Source organism: Aplidium turbinatum, chromosome 8 (genome assembly GCF_918807975.1).
Source record: "Aplidium turbinatum chromosome 8, kaAplTurb1.1, whole genome shotgun sequence".
NCBI lineage: Eukaryota > Metazoa > Chordata > Ascidiacea > Aplousobranchia > Polyclinidae > Aplidium > Aplidium turbinatum.
The window spans coordinates 16,215,510-16,238,777 of record NC_137479.1 but is presented as its reverse complement, the minus strand read 5'-3'; the positions used below and the strand labels follow the sequence as shown (position 1 = coordinate 16,238,777).

General features: G+C 39.0%; 1 protein-coding gene across 1 annotated transcript; it reads right to left on the bottom strand.

The window, feature by feature from the left end:
• Positions 1–1,635: 1,635 nt before the first annotated feature.
• Positions 1,636–22,938, bottom strand: LOC145775533 (26S proteasome non-ATPase regulatory subunit 11-like). The gene is made up of 9 exons (XM_082586829.1): positions 22,634–22,938; positions 6,637–6,725; positions 6,279–6,416; positions 5,527–5,656; positions 4,807–5,207; positions 3,754–3,942; positions 3,559–3,594; positions 3,264–3,315; positions 1,636–2,729 (listed from the first exon to the last, which is right to left on the bottom strand). The coding sequence occupies exons 1-9, from the start codon at positions 22,716–22,718 to the stop codon at positions 2,587–2,589; spliced, it is 1,263 nt and encodes a 420-aa protein (XP_082442955.1). The 5' UTR covers positions 22,719–22,938; the 3' UTR covers positions 1,636–2,586.
• Positions 22,939–23,268: the final 330 nt, after the last annotated feature.

Genomic DNA, 23,268 nt, shown 5'->3' with positions numbered 1-23,268 from the left:
TGAAGTCCAAGTCCAACCTTCGCATTGAATGTTTACCACGCATTGTCATCTTGTATTCAGCATTGTATTGCATTTTGATTGTCATAGTTAGCCCTTTGAAATACATAGCAATAAACACTTTTGTTTTGACAATTCATCTTGGAGGTAATTGGCTCACTTCAGGGTGGAGATTATGATAACAGCCAAAAAAAGGTTTAGAACCACTGATTTAGCTGTTTATTTTTTAACTTGGATCTAATTTAAACAAAAATTAAGTCTTAAAAATTGCCCACCTAGTTTCAAACTAGGGGGGCAAATAAAGAGCTAGGGGGGCAAGCAAATGGACTAGGTGGGCAATTGCCCACCTAGTTTATATGTGAAAAGATGCTATGATCAAACCTAGAAAAAAGATAGTAAAAATAAAACTTTTTTTATGAAAATAGTCCTACTAAAAACACTTGAAAGTGCAAAAGCGATTAACACTTTATCACACAAAAAAAAATCTAGATTCTAGACTTTACCAATATCCCTTTACTTCACTATTTTCCAAGGGTTTGGTGAGGATTTCAATTGGGGTTAGAAACTAGAAGACTAAAGCAGAAGGAAAGTGGTCAAGACACAAAACAGCTACTTTACCCTATTCTCGGTCAATTCCTTTTTTTCAATCTTTTAACTGAGATCATTTTAACGGCAAGGAGCCGTAAAAATAAAATGCTGCACTCACAAATATATTTAAATTCCCAATGATAGTTGAAAATACTTTTTCTTGGCCTGAAACCATTGATTGATTCATCCTGACAATTTGCATAAGCTACTTTATGTTGACGAAGTTTTCGCCTCTAAACTATACCATTTGTTAAGTAGGCTACCTATCAGCCAATATATCCGTGATATTTTTGAAAGGTTAACCTATCCATAGATCTACTTCCGTGATCCATAGCATATCTCAATTCTTGCGCTGCTGCTAGACCTTCACAGTATTTCGTATTGAAAGTTTAGGGTGGTACTGGCGAATAGTATATCAACGAAAAGAACCAAAGCATGGCAACCTTTCGATTAACGGTCGAACGACTACCGAATGCTTTTGATACAATCTAATTGTGTGCAACTTTGCGTACTACGGTACTAGCTTTGTTTGGGATGGAATAAACCTTTGTTTTAACGCGAAAAACTTAGGTAACCCGGTTGGTATTATCAATCTCGGAGTGACAAAGCGTTGATAGGTTATTCCTGGTAGTTTCGAATACTGTACTTGTAGAGGCTCTTGACGCAGAGCCGATTACCAAGATTGACAGAGTAAAGTTTTCCAATTGTTGAAGTCCGGGACTACAGTGGACTTCAACCCAGGGTCTCTGTAGTCCCGGGTTGAAGTGTTGTTGCTTGGGAATTATTTCATTCACTAGATGCCGCTGAATGGAGAGCAGCCCTTAGAATCCGTTGCTCAAGCGCACACCCCGAGGGTCGAACCAGTGCAGCTTGATCTTGAAGCTTCGTTGTTCACGAAGTCACGCGCTAACCAACTGAGCTATCGGGTGGATAGTTATACCCAGAGTATTATATTCGCATACAACATTAAGCTTACCGGTTATGAATTTTCAATGCAGGGTGTCTGTCTACTTGACGTGATAACAACTCGACTCTTAACTCTACAAAGTGTAACTTAAAAAGCATTATATTTTATATTTTTGTTATCCAAGAAAATTTATTTAAACATCCCCAAAAAAAGGCGTCGAAATAGTGAGAAATCACATAAAGAATTCTACAGTATATGAGCTACGCTGGTCATTGTACAAGCTTGAATATTTAAATGTTCCTTTGCCTTACCGGACCTCAAGTTGGATTACGACAAACGCTAGTTTTTGAACATGCCATGGTCAAGGCTGATACAGAATGGAAACAACAGGGGGGCTGTTATTATAAGCTTGCATACACCTGGGAGCACATTTGAAACTAAGCTTAATATAAACCAAAAACAATTATCAACAGCAATATCCTTGTAGAATGGACGATTTAATTGGCTAATTCCAATATTGGTTATTGTTTAGTAATTCAGCATAGTAAGTATGCCAAGTGAATTTTAACGAGGTCAGGATTCGATTGAAAATTGAGCAATAATATAAAGACTATATTCAAGTTGACTTCAAGCCCAGATGATCAAGGATTTCGGTTCTGGACAACACACTACATGCAGAACAAATACGTCTCGTTAACAAGTCGAACAGCAGAAGAGCAAAACAAAGCATTTCCACAACCCCTTGACTCCTTTTGACATACGAGAAGAAATATTTCACATCAAGTAAAGCAATGTGAAGCTGTATAAACCAAGTCTTTTGCAATGGAATTTGTCAACTACTTCTGTATAAAATAAATGACGCTGATTCGACAAAAACAGCATACGTTTCGACCCAAATCTACAAAGCAGCAGAAAAAAATGTTTTTCCAGTCAAAATTTTTTCCCAATGTTACAATAAAATTGACAGCATAAAAAGGTACAAATTGTCAACTGGAATTATTGTACAATTAACCAACAATGTCTCAACCTTAAATCGACGTTATAGAAAGTTAATTTAACGTTGAAACAAGTTTGACATTGGATCAGATCATGGTTTATGTGAGTTGTTTTGCCTTCTGATACAGGCTGTCCACGACCAAAGACATGCTCGCAATGACTTCAAGGGCTAATTCGTAGGTTTTATCAGTAGCTTGCTCGTCAAAAAGAATGAGAACACCTTCTCCTTGTGATAGGATTCCTGGAGAAAATAGTGCTCGAGTGAATTTACTAAATACTTGACTTATATCTAAATACTAAACTTCACCCTAGTAATCCTTAGCAGATGAATAATTTCAAAAAGCAGTAAAGTAACGTTGCGATATGTTTATACTGTAGAATTAAAACGTAATTGTAATAGTGGAGCGATTTCAGAAAATTTCCATTTTTGCATCTTCTCGAAATTGCAATGAATGAAGCATGTCAACGTTTATATAATAAAAAAGTCAAACGACGTAACCTTTTAGGAGATCGTCACTGATATTGTCAACATTTAAAACCATTTTAACGCAATAGAGACGATGTTTAGGATTGATGCTGTTTGTTGACGACGTAAATTGCGAGGTATGGAAAGTCAACGTTGCAGCTTGGCCAATTAAAGCAGAGTTTAACTTAATGATTTTACAGGTCTGCTTATGGCAGGAGCTCTCAACCAGGAGTAGGCTACGTACATTCTTGGGGTAAATTCTTAAGCAGTACTGCAGTTATCAAGTTACGTTGGGAGGAAATGACTCACCATGAAACTTTTTGTCTAATATCATTTGTGAAAGTTTCTTCTCAACCACACCCTGAAGAAATATGGTTGCATGTTCACAATTCTAACACTCTACAACTGGATTCCAAATTGTTAAAATGCTTTCACGATAGGTATGTCCTTAAATGATTGATTAGAAGTACTAGAAAGTAGCGACTAGCAGAAAAATGCTATCCTTAACCAAAGGCGTGAACTGTTAATTAGCTGCAAAATACAACTTAGTCGCAAGTGTTGATATGTCTATTGTCCGACATGCTATGGAAACATTGTCACTTACCAAAGGGAGACTGATCAGCTGAGCAACATGCGCCACCTAAAAAACAAAAAATTATATTTTTGCAAAACGACCCATGGTATCACACAAGTGGTTATTAATGCGAGTGTGGACTATGCAATTCACAAATCGGATAAAATCGTCATGTTGCAAAGAGTTATAAAGAAAAATCTGCAATTTGGTTAAACGAAAACATACTTGCACTTTAGCAAATGGTTCAATTACTCTCAATAAATTCTGCTCTAAAAGGTTGTCGTAGAGCTTGTCGAGATGGGCGGCAATGATGGCATCGTCCTTCAGCTCATTCTCGTGCGCGCTGAGAGCTTCCTTGAGATCCGATATCGATCGATTGTGACTCGCCTTCGCCACGCTCTTCATCGCTTCGATCTGAAAAGTGAACGCGAAATGGATTCATTTTAATATTCAAGTAATTGGTAAACGGTTCTGGGCATGGTACTTGCTCACATGAGGTTTCTTTCTGAATAATTCCATCTTGCGACTAAAATTACTTTGCTTTTTTCAAGAGACATTGATCTATGCCTCACGAGTCACAACGGAAATTGACAAGTCAATGTGACAAAAAAAGTGTGGAGAAACTTTTTGTACATTGCATCAAAGCCATAAAAGATACTCTTATAATTCAAAGGAAAGTGCACAAGAAAAATTCAAAGATGTGAAAAATGAATCTCGTGATTATAAAAACAAACATGATAAAACAACAGCAACAACTATCCCTATGGTAATACACAGTGACCTATACATACAGACCGCCAAAGTGCGAGCCCATAACAAAGACTAGAGGCTGATGCAGTTTTGATTTTGAGCTCTAAATGTATTTTATATCTCTTTGAAACGATAGTTGTGAGAAATTGAATTGCCAAAGTACGATTACTGAATCATGTAAAACTATTGGTTTAACTTTAAATGAACGGCAAATATTTCTTTGTTACCAGTTTTGCGAGATGTTCTTCAAATTGCCTGAAGTGCTAAAATCTAGTTCACTATTTGCATGGTAAGAACAAAAACCCCCCTTAAATTACACAATATACACAAAGACTATATGTATCAATTACTGCTCAGATTGTTAACATTTTTCTATCACATATACTATTCATTTTGAATGCTATCAACAGTATCAAATCAGCCTCCAGTCAAATTCGAAGCTTGCACGTTAACATGGCTTGTCTTAGGTCTCCATGGTATCACTTATAAACAACTTTAAAATCACTGTTTACATTTTGTATGTATTACCTCACTGCCAGCATATTTAAGAGCTAGTTTTCCACTTAATAATGCCTGCACATCATCAGCTGCACTGAGCATGATTTTACAAAGGAGCATGTACTTTAAAGATGATATCGCTTTATTGCTTTCAATCGAATCATATCCCTCAAATGCTTCATAAAAATATGAGTATGCTGTCTTCCAATCTTTTTCCTCCGCTGCATTTAATATTCCCGACTGACGGTCCAGTGCCGCCTGCATTTTCGGGGGACAGTACATAGAATTTGCTGTGGTTCGAGCTGATGTAAGGGCAGCTTTTGATTTCTGTAGATTTCCAAGAGCGTGATATGTTCGTGATTCCGTCAATTGAACCTCAACAAGGAGCTGTTTATCGTCGAGTTTCTTTAACTCTCTTAAAAGTATTGAACCTGAGATACAACAACATGTTGAATAATAATGATAACTGAGATCGCTCATCACACCATTAATCTAATAAAAAAAATTAGGTTTTTTTTTCTGGGGAATGCACAATGCATGGGAGGCTATAGGCTACCACAAAATATTAAAGGCAATATAATGTAGCCCACTTTACATCTTTGTTAATTGGTGGGATTCGTCAAAAATAGAGTAAGAACAAGATAGCCTACAATTGATATCTCGGCATTGCACAATAAAAAACAAAATCATGTTTGAAGTTACACTTGAAAGCAACTACATGTATTCAGTTCAATCAAAAATCGCACTGACCGGCTTTTAGTGCATCTTGGTATCGTTTTGTGTCAAAATATAATGCAACCAGCCTCGCTTCAAGTGTCTGTCGTAAAAAGGTTCTTTTTTCTTCCTTTGCCCATTCGATACATTCCAAGCAGAGCTGTACCTAGATTGCAAAACGACCAACTTGGTTAAAATATAATTTAATAACTTGAAAGTAAAATTAATAAAGAGTAACTTTGTTGTTTAACCTAAAATGCATATCTACTTGTAACAACCTTTAACAAGTCAGGTTCAACTTTGCATCTGTGTTGTCTCATGGATAAATTCACTGAAGGTGAGAATAAAAGCAACAAAGATTCAAGATTGGCAAAAGATTTTTGTCAAATATATATGAAGCATTATTATAAGTACACCTCTCTAAAAGTATAGTGCATGCAGTTTTTTAACACACGTATCTGAACCGGAATGGCCCGTTTCGGTGAGTCCGATCCCTTAACGGGGGATTTTTTCAATTTTTTTTTTAATTATCGGGTACCGTAGCCTAATTATCATTGCCGTTTTAGGGTTAGAGGTTAGGAACTCACCGAATCGGACTCATCGAATAGTAGCAGACCCATCTGAACAATTGAGTCATACAAACATAACCTCATCTACCATACTCTCATATTTGAGATGCTCTCTTCAGACACTTCCAGAAAATCAATAAAAATATTCAACAAAAACACCTTCGATTAATAACTGACTGTTCAAATGAGTGAAATGAACAATTCTGAAGAAAACAATACCTCTAGGCCAGTACTTGCTTCCATATCAAGGAAAAGGTCGACAAGAGTTCGGACAAGTTTGGCAGCTTTCGCCTTGCTGATAGACTTGAGGAAAGGTCGAACACCTTTAACCAGACTTCCCAATTCTTCTGCATGGCCCTAAAAATCAACACATTTAAACCTTTATCCTTTTGTTGTAAAACTTTGTGTCACTCAGTATGCAATGCGTGTAACTTGAAAGTTTATATATGTGGAAAACTTTTTTCTATAAATGGGGAGCAAAACAAACACATTCATAAATATCAGTATTCAGTAGTTAAGATACAATTATAACAGTCATACTAGCTTAGTTAGTATCGATGATGATATGACAATGTACCTGTTGTTGCAACAATGTCCCAAGTTGCAAAATACTTTGCTCTTTGAGCTTCAAACCTTCCTCGTCTGTACTTTTGACATCTCGATTGACTACAAAAAAAACAGCAGTAATGTTAATGATAAACAAATGGTGCTGATACTGTAAACTATCATTGAAAGTCACCACCAGTGTGGAAGTTTAAAAAATATTTAAAATACCATATTTCTGAAACTCCCAAATATGTTACAAAATAACCCATCTATAATTCTTGTAAAGGTACCCATAGCCTCTGAGGATATGATTTCATCAAGCATATAGTTTGGTTATTTGGATCAAACTCACAAATGCAGGTTCACTTGAGCAAATTACTGTTGTTGCAATACAGTGCAAACAAATTTGCAACAATAAAACCAGGTGAAGGGTGTCACAAAAGGAAAAAAAGTGTGAGTAGTTGTGCGCAATCCTTTTTTTTAAGATAGTATCATACTTGTAGACTTGTAGTTACTATGAAAAAGGCAGAGATGTACGTATCGTATATGCCGCAAATTCTATGCCGCAAGTATGCGGCGTAGACTTTTTGTTTACGCTAACGCTTGCGACCACATTTTTTGGTTAGTTTGCGCTTGAGGCTACGCCGTAAAGTTTTCGCGTTTTTTTAGCGCATAGCGTCTTTGGGTATAATGACTTTAAAGTATATGACGAGCGAAATATGTCTTGTCGCATTTTGCAAGCGAAAAAAGACTTCGACGCATGCGCATCGTCGATCACGTGACTATCACACGCTCTCGCGGGTCCAACGGACAGTCCTGCACACGTGCGTTGAGGAAAGTCGTGCGCAACGTCATTGTCTTCCACGCGCGTGCAGCCAACGAGAGGTGTCAGTTCTTCCGATTCCGATAGCCCCGACGTTGAGCCAACACAGGTGACGCCATCAGGCGATGAGCGAAGACGCCAGACCACTCTGACGGAACTCAGATGGGCAGGGTCCAGACGGAAGACTCCAACAACAGTGATGATGATGAAATCAGCTCAAACAAGATTTTCTATTTTATGAAGCAGAAGCTTGCTTCTGGGCAAGCTGATCCGCTTTCCTGGTGGAAAGCAAACGAAGGCGAGCTACCGTTGCTGAAAAAGCTAGCCGAGAAGGTGTTTGTGATCCCAGCGACCTCGGGTCCAGCGGAGCGATCGTTTTCATAAGCTGGCCTGACCGTCACGAAGCCGAGATCCCGACTGACGGGTGACCATGTCGATCAGCTTGTGTTCTTAAACACCAACATGGCCTGGAGCTGTAGACGTTATTTTGTGTTCTTTTTAAGCAAATTTTCATGGCGTTTTTTTCGTGTTTTCTAGCGAATTTTCATGGCGTTTTTTTCAATAAAATCACATTTTGCAGTGTGGTGAATAGTTGTGATATTCGAAATCGAAATTCGGAAATCGAAAATAAATTGAATTTCGAATATTCAAATAATCGAAATTGAACACCCCTAGGTGTAACAAATAGAGTTGCTGCCTTTCAGAGAGTTATGGATGACTTCATCAAAAGATACAATCTGAAGAAAGTTTACGCCTATTTAGATGATCTGACCGTTACAGGGGAAACTATACAAGAACATGATGAAAAGTTGAATGCCTTGCTTGATGCTGCAGAGAAGAGTGGATTTACTTTTAATAAAGACAAATCGAACATTAGACAATCTACAATCAATTTACTTGGCTACCAAATCTCGCACAACCAAAAGAAACCAGACGCTGAACGACTTCGACCACTGTTGGAAATGCCTCCTCCAAAAACTCTGAAAGAATTGAAAAGGATTTGCGGTATGTTTGCATACTATGCCAAATGGATTGAAAGATTTTCATTGAAGGCTGTTATACCTTTGGACAAAAATGCTTTGAATTCTTTTAAAACACTGAAGGAAGAATTGGCGGCTGCTAGTCTGGCAACTATTCGTGATGACCTAAGTTTTGACATCGAAAGTGACGCTTTTGACTACGCTATAGCCGCAATCCTCTCCCAAGGCGGTCGCCCTGTCGCTTTTATGTCCTGCACCCTGAGTAACTGCAAACAGAAGTATCCGGCTATCGAAAAAGAAGCTACAGAAATCATTGAAGCCGTTCGAAAATGGGCCCATTTTTTAAAGGGTCGCACCTTTTCACTTGTCACCGATCAGCAATCGATCTCGTATATATTTGATAGACGCAACCGTGGGAAGATCAAAAATAACAAAATTTTGTTGTGGCGTCTAGAGCTAAGCCAGTTTCATTACGAAATCCGTCACAGCCCGGAAAAGAAAACATAGCCTCTGATGCACTATCAAGAGTGTCTGCAAGTCTGAGCCCTGGCCAAGACTTGCTTTTTTTACATGAATCACTTGGACATCCTGGATATGTTAGATTGTATCACTTTATTCGATCCTGCAACTTGCCGTACACCAGCGAAGAGACAAAAGCAATTTGCAATCAATGCCAAACTTGTGCTGAACTCAAACCACGTTTTTACAAACTACCAAGAGGAACTCTTATCAAAGCTACGCACCCATGGGAACGACTATCTGTTGATTTCAAGGGTCCTGTTAAAGGTTTGAAGCCCTATTTGTTTGTGATTGTAGATGAATATAGTCGCTACCCATTTGTGTTTCCATGCAAAAGAATGTCTTCCGAATCCGTCATTGATTGTTTAACTAACTTATTTTGCCTGTTTGGTTTCCCTGCTTACATCCACAGCGATCGAGGAACTGCTTTCACTAGCCGAGAGATCAAAGATTTTCTTTCTACGCGTGGAATAGCTACTAGTTGCTTATCACCTTACCATCCTTAAGGAAATGGACAGTGCGAAAGGACAAACCAAACGGTATGGAAAACAATAAAACTTCTTTTGAGAACACACCATGTTCTGGAGGATGATTGGGAGAAAGTCCTGCCACAGGCTTTACAATTTACATTCTATTAGGTCATTGCTATGTGTCGCGACTAATCAAACACCCCACGAGAGGTTATTCTCATTTGCACGACGAGCCATGTATGGCATGGCAATGCCTTCATGGTTTTTGGACTCCGGTAAAACAGCTTTATTGCGACGCTTTGTGCGTAATAAAGGTGAACCTGTCTGTGATCCAGTAATATTACTCAATGCGAATCCTATTTATGCTCGTGTACGATTTGGCACCCTCTCCTCAAACTGAGGCTGATGCAGAAGAACGCCTTTCTACAACAACGGATCTTACCTTAAATGTGCCGGAAGAACCTGAAATCCATAACATACTAACAAACGATTATAACACGCCTTCAACAGACGCTACTTCGAATTTAACTACTGACGTTCGCAAAGACAGTAGGCCTACTTGTGATATTACAAACCCGATCACATCAACTAATGAAGGGTTTACCGACAACAGTGCACCTATCTTAAGACGTTCTACTAGAATTCGAAAGTCACCAGAAAGATATGGCTTCTGAGTCAACATCTTGTCTGGTCCTTTTCGAAATCTATTTGGCGGGGAGAATGTGGTGTAGCGTGTGTCGTCACGCACCACATCTCTCTTGCCAACAGTGCAGTGTGAGTTTGCCGATTGCCTGGCTTGGCTTCTCTTGGTTTCTTTCGTGTTGGTTCATTCTCTAGTTTTCAGTTAACAGTGTAGCAGTGCAATTGGCAGTGTAAGTAGAGGCTTGTTTTAGTTTGTCATTTAATACTTTCTGTTAACATTCTTTAAAGCTAGTTTTCAATTGCAGGATAATCACGTTTTAAGTTTATTAAAGCCTACTTTACTGAAATGAGTTTGTTGGTTTCAATGTAGGTCATGTCAGGTAGTTGAAAAAAATGTCAGTCATACTAATGTAAGTCACTGGAAACAGTGTATTACAGGCAACTCCAAAGCGAGTGCTGCAAAAATTGCCTACTATGTGCTGTGCTTCAATGATGTTTTTCCGTCCTGGAGGATAAAAATTCAATGACGACAACTAGAGCTCGACCGATATCACTTTTTCAGGCCGATACCGATATTTATGAAATTTTTAGGCCGATACCGATATATATCGGCCGATATATATCAACTACGAAAAATTTGTTACCAACAAGGTCCAAGAAAGTTTATGCATTGGTTGCTGTCATAGGCGCCGAGTTTTCAAAATAGCTGGGCGGGCGAACACATACTGTCACGTCACGTCGTGATCACCAATAATAATGTAGAACTCCATTGTTGTTTTCCTACCACCAAGGTCCAAGATCTAGGCTTCCTAGTTCCTACTACTATAAATTGCAAATATCTAGCGATAAACTGCGCTATTGAACCGAGCTTACATTGAATCTACAATAGAACAGTTAACGAAGGAGCTGAATTGCAACTAATGACAACCAACGGTTTCATCCGGCCAAACCAACACGTGTGCACTGTTCAGTAGTGCACAGTTTAATATCAGTGACGTAACAGACGCAACTGTGATGGTTGAGACGACAAAATAGAGCATTTTAGCAGTAGAGTTAATTGATGACGTCGTTTGAGAGAAAATTACTCCTTTGAAGAACAATGCTACAGTTTTTACACCGATTTAACATCTGGCGATATTAAAACGATTTAACAGCAGTGGAAATTGCGGTCAGACTTTTGCTGCAAATGAAGTTCCTCACAGGTTTGCGCAATTTACTTGATTTATAGCACTGGGCTTACGAGTGGCAGAGTGGAGACAAACGGCGCGGCTGGACACTTTTGCTCATTTAACGGCGAATCAACACTGTTTAACGTTGCATGAATGTAACATGGCAATAATTGACGAAAACTAATCGCTTAATTAGTAGGTCTAGTAGGGCCTATCATATGGCGACAAAATCTTGCGATTAAGGTAAGTAGGCTAGTATTAGAAGGTGGCAGATGGTTACAGAAATTTTTGGATTTAAAATTGAATTATTTTTTTTTTAATTCCTGAAATGTCCTGCGGGCGCGGCCCGCCCGGGACTCGGCGCAGGTGGTTGCTTGCCTAATTACACAGCATAACTTCCACCGAAAGGGCTTCTTGCGTCACAATGCTCTGGGCACGAATCGGAAAACTTCTACAATGACGCTACTATTTTCTTCTGTGCAAAGTTTCACTAGGCTTTTTTCTTTGGGTTTATTTTTGCAACTTCTACAATGACGCCACTATTTTCTTCTGTGCAAAGTTTCATCAGGTTTTTTCTTTATTTTTGCAACTTCTACATTGACGCTACTATTTTCTTCTGTGCAAAGTTTCACTAGGATTTTTTCTTTGGGTTTATTTTTGCATGTCATGTGAATAAAAATTAATTTTCCCTGGACCTTTTCTTTCTTACTGTAATACCAAAACTTGACAAATTTTGCTGCATCTTGCTGCGATAGCCTACTCGTATGATCTAATTTTGTAACGAATCTTGCCTTATCAATATCATTCGGAGATCAAAGCCAGGCATTGTGACATAAGACTTGAAATAAGCTGTGCGTGGTTAGTGTAGAAGTACACCCGCACTCCCAAAAATTCACCTTTGTTACACTGATTCAATGTCATCAATCGTTGAAGAAACGTAAAACTCGAAATTTTTCCTGCTTGAATGGAAGGTAAGGGATACAGTATTAACATTTTCTAGATGCGCGCACTAGAATGGGCGGGAAATTATATTCTCACAGCAATTGTTTGTGCTATGCAAGCACGTTTGAGCAACTTGTGTTTCTTCTAAAGGCATGTATGGCTGGTTTTGAGTGTGCTTTTGCTGGCCGATGTTTATCGGCGAAAAATAGCCGATACGATATATCGGCTACACCTGATATCGGCCGATACATATCGGCTGACCGATATATCGGTCGAGCTCTAATGACAACACAAGTGGGACATGAATCATGAATAGTAACACAGCAACAGCTAACGCTCATTAAGTAGGGCATGGATAGGATACTAAGGCCCGTATTCTAAGATCCAACTTGAGTTCAAGCTGGAACACAAGTTGAACTTGGGCCATGGTATACCAAGGGAACGTTCAAATATTACGTAACGCTTTTTTTCCGAATTTTTGACCCCCCCTCTCCCATGTAACGCCAACGTAACGCTTTTTTCAATCCCCCCCTCCCCCATGTAACGCTTTTTCACTACGAATTCAGCACAAAAAACTACCATTCCGTACTCGAAAGCGTTACGTAACGTTTTGCTTGAACCCCCTCCCCCCCGATGTGACGCTAACGTAACGCTTTGCATAAACCCCCCCCTCCCCCTCGAAGGCGTTACGTAATATTTGAACGTTCCCCAAATACATGGACCAAGTCAAACTTGAGTTTCAGCTTAAACTCAAGTTGGATCTTAGAATACGGGCTTAAGTTATCTATAATCCTGCAAATAGTTACATTTTTTCAAAAACTGCAAGTACGAATAGTATCCAAGCCAGTTGGTTGACATATTATCATGATTGATGATGCATGCATATCGTCAAAGAGGCAGTTGGGCAGCATCAACAGTGGGTGCTTCTTTTGCGAAGGAATGGTTGACACTTTCTGTGTTTTTCTGCCACTTGCAGGGCGTCTTGGTAATGGTCTTCACTGCGAGAAGATCTCAAGAAGTCTGAGCTTAATTTTATATACCTTTCAGCACAGTCATTAATTACACTGATTCCTAGGACATTAACCAGGTTTTCTTTAAAGATGCTGTTATCATGCCATTCATTCTTCTTCGTCCTATGAGCTGTTCTTCCGGACTATATATTTGGGCATGATGTCATCAGCCACTCGACAGTCTCGTCATCCGGGTCTGCTACTATTCGGTGAGTCCGATTCGGTGAGTCCGATTCGGTGAGTCCGATTCAGTGAGTTCCTAACCTCTAACCCTAACCCCAAACCCTAAAACGACAATGATAATTAGGCTACGGTACCCAATAATTAAAAAAAAAAATTAAAAAAATCCCCCTTTAAGGGATCGGACTCACCGAATCGGACTCACCGAAACGGGCCATTCCGTCGTCATCCAGGGCCTTCAGTCCAAGCGTTCCATGTGGTGGTTGATGGATTGGGCAGTCATGGACGACATGGTCTACTGTCTGGTCTGTGGCGCCACACTCGCATCCCGGTGAAGGAGCCAGGCCCCATCTGCACATGTCTGAACGAAAGCGACCGACGCCGGTTCCTAGGCGGTTAAGCCGGACCCACGCAAGTCTTGCGAGGGACATTCCCGGAGGGTGGGGAATGGGGATCGACGTTGGGTAGGAAATCACGGAGTCGGGAGGTGTTGTTTTGCCACTCCATGTTCCACGTGTAGTTCGTCCAGTGTGCCGCACTTCAAGATCTTCAACGTTGTTCAGAAGCTGTCGTGCGGCGGGCACAAATGGGCGTCTTGCTGGGTTTTTTTTTTTTCGGTCATTTATTATCGGTCATTGTCGGTCATTATCGGTCATTGACCGATTTTTTAGAAAAATGTCCGAAAAAAATATAGTCAATTCGGTCAAAATGTCCGAAAAATATATAGTCAATTCGGGTGTTGCACGGTTGAGTTTCGCTAATGAACGTTGAAGAAAGTTTTCTCAGATAAAACACAACAACGTTTCTCAGCGAAACTTAATGCTGTAGCTCATAGGCGCCTAATTATTTTTTTGGCCGTGGGGGCGAAAGCGTGTTTCATCAGCAGCAACGTAAATTCAGCAAAATGTCACGCAGATGGATGACATAATTATGTCGTCACACTAGGAGTGCTTTTATTGCCACACTCGGAGTTATCGCTACGTTCGACCTATCGTTAATTATTATAAACAAAACTCGACCACTTCGGTTAAGCCAACACATGCCATGCGTCTGCGTAAACTAGCGGTTGATGGACTGCGACTCTTTAAGCTAAGCACAACATAAAGTTTAGCAACGAATTAGATTTATTACCATGAAACAAGAGACGAAAAGGTTTACTAAAAAGTAAAAGGTATACTGTAAATGGAATGACAATGTCTTGAAAATGGAATGCAAATACTAACTTGATTATACGCTTGAAAATGTACCTGTTGAAAGTAAAATCATTCACGTTTACATCAATTCAACAGCACGTCACCTTGAATAAATTTAGAAGTTGCTGACATCCGTAAACAGCCCTTGAAAAATAGTTACGGAGAGACGTTTGATTATAGCTCCCTTTTCACTACAATATCGCAACTTATGACTGACCTGTTTTCGTGTTGCAGATGAAACAAAATATGCGCATATTCCCGCCTTTGATCAGGTTTTTATGGCAACGGTCGTGTGTGCGCCATGCAGTTTGCGCGAGTCCGTTGTTGCGTTGGTTGGTGGTTTACGTCGTGCCGAGACTTCAAGTTCATTTTCACAGCGAGCGGTTCACTGCCGCGACAATTCACTGCAGAGGTTTCGACTTTCGAAAGCAACATCGAGTCTGTTTGCAAGCGCATAAAGCTAAACGCACGCTCCGTCTACGTAGCAAATTATGTTGTTTTTGGGTGCATTCAACATCTGATGACATTGAATCGACACAAAATGGTAGATTTTTGCTATGTCGCAGGCAGCAAAATCAGTCATTTTTACATTGATTCAACGTCTGCAGACGTTAAATCAATGTAAAAATGACAGATTTTGTCTGGTGTGGAATTGTAGCATCCTACTCGTTCTAGTGATTATTTATCGCGAAGCTGTTGCGGTTTACATTCAAAAATGTTGTCCTGCTGCCGATCGCTAGTTAATCTATTGTTTTATGTATCAATACAGCATAAAAAGTTGGTGCCTATGTTGTAGTTAGTCAAGAAGTGCAAATTTTGGATTGTATCAGCTATATACTTGAAAGGAAATATTTTCCTCAGAAAAAATGACCGAAATAAATAAAAACTGACCGAATTTTTTCAAGTCATTTTGGACAAATGACCGAAAAGTGTCAGCGAAAAAAAAAAAACCAGGCGTCTTGATTTCAGTCGCTGCTGTTCTCCAGGTAGGCGTTGGAATGTACTGTGGAGGAGGTGGTCGGGGCCCAGTGCGCGACGAGCCATTCATTAACAGGCAGGTGCAAAAATTTATGGTTCAAGTTCAACAAGTTGATAAAATAGCACGAATCTTGTCCAACTAAATCACCAAGCCTTGTTGATGGCCCAAAGTGTTGTGGAAATTTTGGTTTTTCAAACCCAGATCCATGTCACTGTTTTGGGATGGTTGAGTGTGTACTGTGTATCAATGCATTGTAGCATTCGATCAGCAATAAACCAAGTTTCTTCAACAGGAGTGTGTTCTCTGAATAGAGAAAGAGAAATCATTTCCTCTGTCAAGTACCAAAGGTGTCTCTTTAATGCCTTCAGAGCAATACAGTTATTGATGTTGCTGTAAGTGAACAGCATCTTGTAAAACTTTAAATCATTCCATGGAGCATCAGTGGGTGATGAACATGTCAACCACCACTGAGAATACACATGACATGAGTGACGAAGTTGACAAAGCCTCTTATCTTTGAGGTTTGTTGATTGGTAGTAACAGTGCCAAGTGGAAGCTCTCTAATGTACTTTCCCAGAAGATATATCTTAATGGAGTAAATCAGCTTTGACGTCCATCCGGCTTTATGCAAAGCTCCTGGGTTTTTGAAGGTTATTGGATTTTGCAGTGAATTTTCTAGGAAAATACGACAGAGTGCAATGAACTCTAATTAATCACCCCTCTGGAAACTATGCTGAGCAGTACAGCGTATCATCAGGAGACTTGGTAATTTCAAATTTTAGATCATTAAAAATTTGAGAGAGAGTGACTTCCCCTATATGGTGTCTACAGGCAGACCACAAGGGACACTGCAAATTATCTTGAATCTTGATACATGCTGCTGAATACATCAGAAAGTTGGACTTGGGCTATGGTATACCAAATACATGGTGTCACAATCAATGTGCAATGCCTCGCGATGGGTTGCTTTGTATCTTGACCGAACGCGCTGTTTCAATTATGAAATCCTGAGCAGTATGGTATGATCGGTCAATGACCAGTAGTAACCTTTGATTGTGGAATCGTTGTTATGTAAGCTAATTCTAGATCATTCTGTAAGATGCGAACTTCGAACATTCTGTTGTTTTCCACAATTGCAAATATTGTTTGTCATGATGTCACAAGGATGTTTACCAATGGATCTCCGATTGCGAAATCATTATTATGCAATGTGTTTTCTAGAATCGTTTTCCCTACGTGACAATCTCGAGACTTCTGCTTGTTTACAATTTAATGCAACTTGACAGAACAATGAGTCCTATGATGTAACATTACGTAACCTTCTCGAAGTTACTAGACCGAACAAACCTTTTATAAATAGTGGTGTAATTGCGTAATAGGGTGATTCAAAAAAAAAAAAATTTTTTTTTCATCACTCTCACCCCTTAGATATGTGATGCATCATGCAAAAACATGTATTCCAAAAGATTTTTGAAATCAGACATCATTTAGAGGTGGCACAGCCCATGCAAAATTTTCGTGGTTTTTCTACAGTATATGCGATACACTCGTCTTGACCAAAACCACAGAAATTTTTAGTCAAGATGCTAAGTGTAGAATATGTCAAAAACTGGATAAATATTACAAGTACATGGTAATAATTTCGTAAACCAGAAGAAAGAGTGCCTAAAAAAGTCATCACTTAGTCTTGCAGCTGCGTTAGATCGCATAGGGGTCACTGACTGGAAAGCCGTGTATATATCAGCAGAAACAGTGGCGGGGGTAGGTGGAGACCCTGCTCAATTCAGGCTAAGTTCTTCTACCATAAGACGCCATCAACAAAAGTATCGACTAGACATTGTGAATGAAATAAAAGATCAGTTCCATTCTAAAATCCTAATGAATCATTAGCAGTGCATGGGATGGCAAGTTCCTTGAAGATCTGGTAGGCAATCAGCAGTGTGGATCGTTTACCAATTACCAGTTTCCGGCCACAGCATTTCCAAGCTTCACGGGGTATCAAAACTTGCTTCAGGAACTGGAGACATGATGGCAAGTGCTGTTTTTAATGCACTTGAAGAATGGGAAGTTAGTGGGAAAGTGAGGGCCCTGTGCTTTGACACAAACTGCCTCCAACACCGGCCAACACGCTGGTGCTAGCACTCTTTTGGAGCAGAAACTTGGAAAAAGTTTGCTTCACTTTGCTTACAGACATCACATTATGGAACTTATTTTAAAAAGTGCATTTGAAACAAAGTTTGGTATGTCCTCTGTTCCAGACATCAGCCTTTTCAAGCGGTTTCACAAAAAATGGAACTTTATTGATCAATCCAATTACCAGCCAGACCCAACTGATGCACATGTCAATAACTTCATCTAGCCAGTTTGTGCAGATCTGTTGACATTTGCAAATGAACAATTGTCTGCAAGACACCCACGGGATGATTACCGAGACCTGCTGGAATTGCTTATAACTTTTTTAAGAGAACAACCTCACAATGGGGTTGCCTTCCGCTGTCCAGGTGCATTCTACCACTCTGGATGTCCAAGCCCAAGGTATTGTACTGTTACAAGATTTGGCTTTTTCGCAGCCAATTTAAGCCAAGAAAGAAGAGACTGGACTTCGAGATCTATATATGCCTCTTTGCTTCATTAGTATATGTGAAAGCATAGATTACTTGCATTTTGCCAAGTGAGGCTCCATGACAAGATCTTAATTTAATGAAAGAGCTCTTAGGGTATAAACATATCTGCTCAGGTCTTTCAAAAGCTACTTTAAATAAACTTTCACACCACATATGGTACGTGTCAGAAGAATTAGTGGCTCTGGCTTTTTTGATACCTTGGTGAGCTTGGAAACTTAGAGGAAAATGATGAGCTCTCTCAGAATGGAACAAAACCTGGAGGGCAAGAAACAACCTCCGTCCAGAATCGTTGAAAAAGAGCTGCGGGACTTTGTGTCAAAAGACATTCTTAAACTTTTTCATAAGCTTGACATTCCACATGAGCTCCTTTCATTAGATTCGACTACTTGAGATGACAGAGATGATTATGCCAATGCTAAAACACAGGTGCTGGCTCTAAAAGTGTTTCATGATCATGCCGAACAAGGTGTGACCCTGGTACAGCGGTTTAACAAGCTGCTTTCGAAGACTGAAGAGCAATTTCAGTTTCTTCTTCAAGAGGTGACTGAGCAACAAAAAAAATTTCCAGACAGTGTAAGAATACCATTGTGAGCCAGATTGAAAAACAATAATGTGCATAAACTTTATGATAATGACTGAACACATATCTACATTACAAAATAACATTTCTGCATTCATTAAATCTTTGTAAATATTTGATGACTTTTAAAGACAGTGTTTTTGATATTTATCAAGTATTATTGATGCAACAAAAATGCGAATTTTTAGTTGTTTGTTTTGTGCGTGTTAATTTGTCAGGCTATATTCTAGCTTTACATAGTTTTTTTAGCATGTATATATTTGTGTTTTAGGTATTGTTCTTCCTTTGTGGAATATTGTGAATCAGTAAATCCACCATTTCAATCGTATAATAATAAATATGTTATTTTTTAACAAATTCATCCGATTTGCAAAAGTTGAAACTGGATGTGCCACCACTAATCCTTTGAGTAGGACAAAAATTTTTTTATGTATCATGTTATTGCTTTACTCATCACACTTTTAGGGGGTGAGAGTTAAAAATTTCAAAAAAATTTTTTTTTTCCTTAATTTTGAATCACCCTATTGCGTAATGATTATTATGTGAGTTGATTATTATGAGTTGATTGTGAGAGTTGTGTTATGAGTTGTGGATTGGTAGTTGGTGCAGAAATTATCGTGGATTGAGAGTTGAAGTAATTGAATACAAGTAGATGAGAATTGGTGCTGATATAAATTGTGTTCGAAATTAGAGTTATTTGAGAAGCCGTTCGTTAAAGTCCTTCAAGAAGTTAGATTATCATTTCACTAGTAGAACTATTCGGCATTTAATTGACTGCTTTTCGGTTATACCCATTAAACTACGTCATTGAACCTTTCCAAGTCTTTTTCCTGGTAAAAGATAGAAAGAAACCGTGACACATGGACCAAGCCAAACTTGAGTTTCAGTTTGAACTCAAGTTGGATCTTAGAATACGGGCCTTAGTATCCTATCCATGTCCTACTTAATGAGCGTTAGCTGTTGCTGTGTTATTATTCATGATTCATGTCCCACTTGTGTTGTCGTCATTGAACTTTTATCCTCCAGGACGGAAAAACATCATTGAAGCACAGCACATAGTAGGCAATTTTTGCAGCACTCGCTTTGGAGTTGCCTGTAATACACTGTTTCCAGTGACTTACATTAGTATGACTGAAATTTTTTTTAACTACCGGTACCCATTACTGGATGGAGGCAATCATTTTGACCTTTTTTGCACAAGAAAACAGCAGCACAGTGGTTTCAGTAGCTGTAATTAATGTAAACACTCTTTGGTGCGAAGACCAATGCGCTAAACACAACACACCACGTTGCTGCCTGCTTAATGGAGGTTGTGTGAGTCCCTGCTGTGCTATTACTTATTGTGATGTCCTATTACTTCATAGATGGTTTTTGATAATATTGTGTCATGTGATTAATTTTGGTGTTGTGTCAGTTGCCACTTATGTTTGGTTGTTCACATCGTATGTTTGGCTATTCAATATTCATGCTAACTGCTTTTCTTATGTTGTGCAAAAAAAAAAATTTTTTTTTTTGCTCAGATTGTTATTTTGGCAGCATTTTTGAATTAAAGTGGGGTATGCCAATAACTTTGATACCCAACAACCCATATCTATCTAAAGTGGTTTTTGAGTTATAGCGATTGGAGTAGGCAGAAATTTCGGAGTCGCGGTGGGGTGGGTAAATGGGGGGCCATGAAATTAAAAATTATTTCCAGGTTATTTTTTTCCCAAATGGAACAGAATTAAGTTAGGGACAGATCAAAATTCAAATAAAGGGAGCAAATAAAACACCCTATTCTACACCAATCATGCGCAACTTAGTTCAAGTCTTACGTCAAAATGTCTGGCTTTGATCTCGGGTAACATTGATAAAGCAAGGTTGGTTACAACATTAGATTTATACGAGTAGGCTATTACAGCAAGATGCAGCAAAATTTGTTAAGTTTTGGTATTACAGTAAGAAAGAAAAGGCCCAAGGAAAATTCACTTTCGCTCACATGACACGCAAAAATAAACCTAAAGTAAAAAGCCAAGTAAAACTTTACACAGCAGAAAATAGTAGCGTTATTGTAGAAGTTTTCCGACTCGTGCCCAGACCATTGTGATGCAAGAAGCCACACGACCTCGTTCGGTGGAAGTTAATCAATCATGCGGCGTATTAAGCAGCTACATGGTGCTTTGGCTCTTCAAGCGCACGTCTTCAAGCACGCGTTGTTGCCTTCTAAACCGTAGCTATAGTTCTCAAATGGCGAAGAATTATCAAGATAGGCTAAAGTGATTAAGCATGACGATCGACGCTAAAACTGGTGTGTCTGCCGTGAGACTTAATTTGTCCGCCGAGATAGCTGCTCAGAGCGGACATGTTTGTCCGCCGTCAGCAAAAACGAATTTCGAGGCCTGCAAAGGATTCAGGAATTTTATCTTACAACTATCCCACGGAGATATGGTTTTACGCTGTGACCACCCCTCCACTAACATTGATCACGAGCTGCCACACTGGAATGATCTATTAACTTCCAACTAACATTTCTAGACAAAATTACAAACACAAAGTTACACTTATTTTGTGGTGGCCCACAAAAATTCAATGATCAAGGGGAAAATTTTGAAATGTTTGCAAAACTCCAATCAGAGACTTCGGCTTTGTTTTATTTTTTCTCTCAATCTTTTCAGGGGATGAAATTGGGGGGGGGGGGGCGAAGTGTTCAAGGGACAGAATAGGCTGCATTCCACGCACAATATACGGTTAGAATAGCTATTGCGTAAAACATAAGTACGGTAAGTAATTGCATTCTAATTGTATTCAGTCTTCGACATTAGCGTCGGCAATAAACATGCGGTCGTGATAGACGGGTGCAACCTAATTCGTGCCATGAACAATTTGTACCGTCAGTTCATACCTTGAAAAGATTGAGAAAAAATTAAAAAAAGCCGAAGTCGCTGATCGCAGTTTTCGCAAACATTTTAAAAGGGTTAGGGTATCGGTTAGTGGTATAATATCCGTAAACAAACCAACTGAAAAGATCGAGAAAAAAAAATATAGAATATTGCTGATCGCAGTTTCCGTTTTTCCGCAGTTTCCGCAAACATTTTAAAATTTCCGGTAATGATCCTAGAGTTTGCCAAAGTCGCTGATTGCAGTTTCCGCAAACATTTTAAAAGAGCTAGGGTTAATCGGAGTTTTCGCAAACATTTTAAAAGGGTAGGGTTTAGGGTTAGGGTTAGGGTGTTTCCGCAAACAAACAAATTGAAAAGATTAAGAGAAAAAATAGAACAAAGCCGAAGTCGCTGATCGCAGTTTCCGCAAACATTTTAAAAGAGTTGGGGTTGATCGGAGTTTCCGCAAACATTTTAAAAGGGTTAGAGGTTGGGATTGATCGGAGTTTCCGCAAACATTTTAAAATTTCTGGTAGTGATCATAAGAATTTTTGTTTGTTTGCGGAAAATTTTAAAATGTTTGCAGAAACTGCAATCAGCGACTTCGGCTTTTTTTAATTTTTTCTCTTGATCTTTTTAAGATATGAACTGATGGTACAAATTGTTCATGGTACGAATTAGATTGCATCCGACCATCCGTGATATACCGTAGCCTATTATTCTAGTATATTTTTTGCTTCTCGTTTTACATGTTTTGGTACAATCTTTTTGTAATAAATGTTCACAGCAATTGCCGAGGCAATTTCAACTTTCGCCGTTTGGCCTCGGCAACGTTTTTGCCGAAGTAAAAATATGCTAATTTTGAAGACTGTGTATTGTATGTTTGGCTATGATTTTTTTTGTGACTAACTTTATGCGTATTATTATTTGGTGTCAATCTTGTTCAATTTCTTCTACACTACCAGTACGTACTACGGTATGTACCGTAGGCTAGTATTTTATACAGCAGTCAGTATTTTTCCAATTTAAAAATTGACATTTACAACACTTTAAACTTACGTATATCCTTGTATGCATCAATTGCAGAAGCCTGATCACTTAAACTTAAAGATTGTGCTCTATCAAATTCCATAGCAGCTGCCATGTCTCTATTAGTTCATTGCTATTAACTGTTGAAAACTAAAATCATAAGTTGATAAGCCAGCAACCACGTACGGTAATAAAGACGTAAAAAAGTAAGACTGACGTTAACCAAAGCTTTTCTTGGTTAAGAATTTTTCAAGTGAATTCTCTACTCGTACAGACAAAAGGCTGAAAGAAAGAACAACCATAAACAAACAAAAAGAAACTGACTGGAATCTGGACGTCTGGAACTCAGTTAACTAAGTTGAGCAACACAAAATGCTTTCTCACCTCAATATGTAACTAATGGAGGAAAACCGATAAAAAATCACAACCGCTGTGAATTACCATGGGGAGTGGTAAGGGAAATGTTGTGGAGGCTGCTTCAAAATAAATTTTTTGCGTGAAACATAAAAAATAATTAGCTTAGATGTAGCGGGAGTAGTGTATTATAGTCCAAACCACCCGTTCTTATACTAACCGTCTGTGTAGACCTACCAAACGTCCCGGTTTAAACGTCTGTCCTGGTGTCCCGTCCCGGTTAGCAAAATGTCCCGAAATTTTACTTTAGT

What these genes read in the sequence shown, in the direction of transcription:
- LOC145775533 (XM_082586829.1), bottom strand. Translation starts at nt 22,718, where the DNA reads ATGGCAGCTGCTATGGAATTTGATAGAGCACAATCTTTAAGTTTAAGT. An exon ending in CCAAGATGCACTAAAAGCCG is followed by an intron (nt 5,208 to 5,526) that starts GTCAGTGCGATT and finishes GTTGTATCTCAG; the next exon opens with GTTCAATACTTTTAAGAGAG. An exon ending in AGCTGATCAGTCTCCCTTTG is followed by an intron (nt 3,316 to 3,558) that starts GTAAGTGACAAT and finishes ATATTTCTTCAG; the next exon opens with GGTGTGGTTGAGAAGAAACT.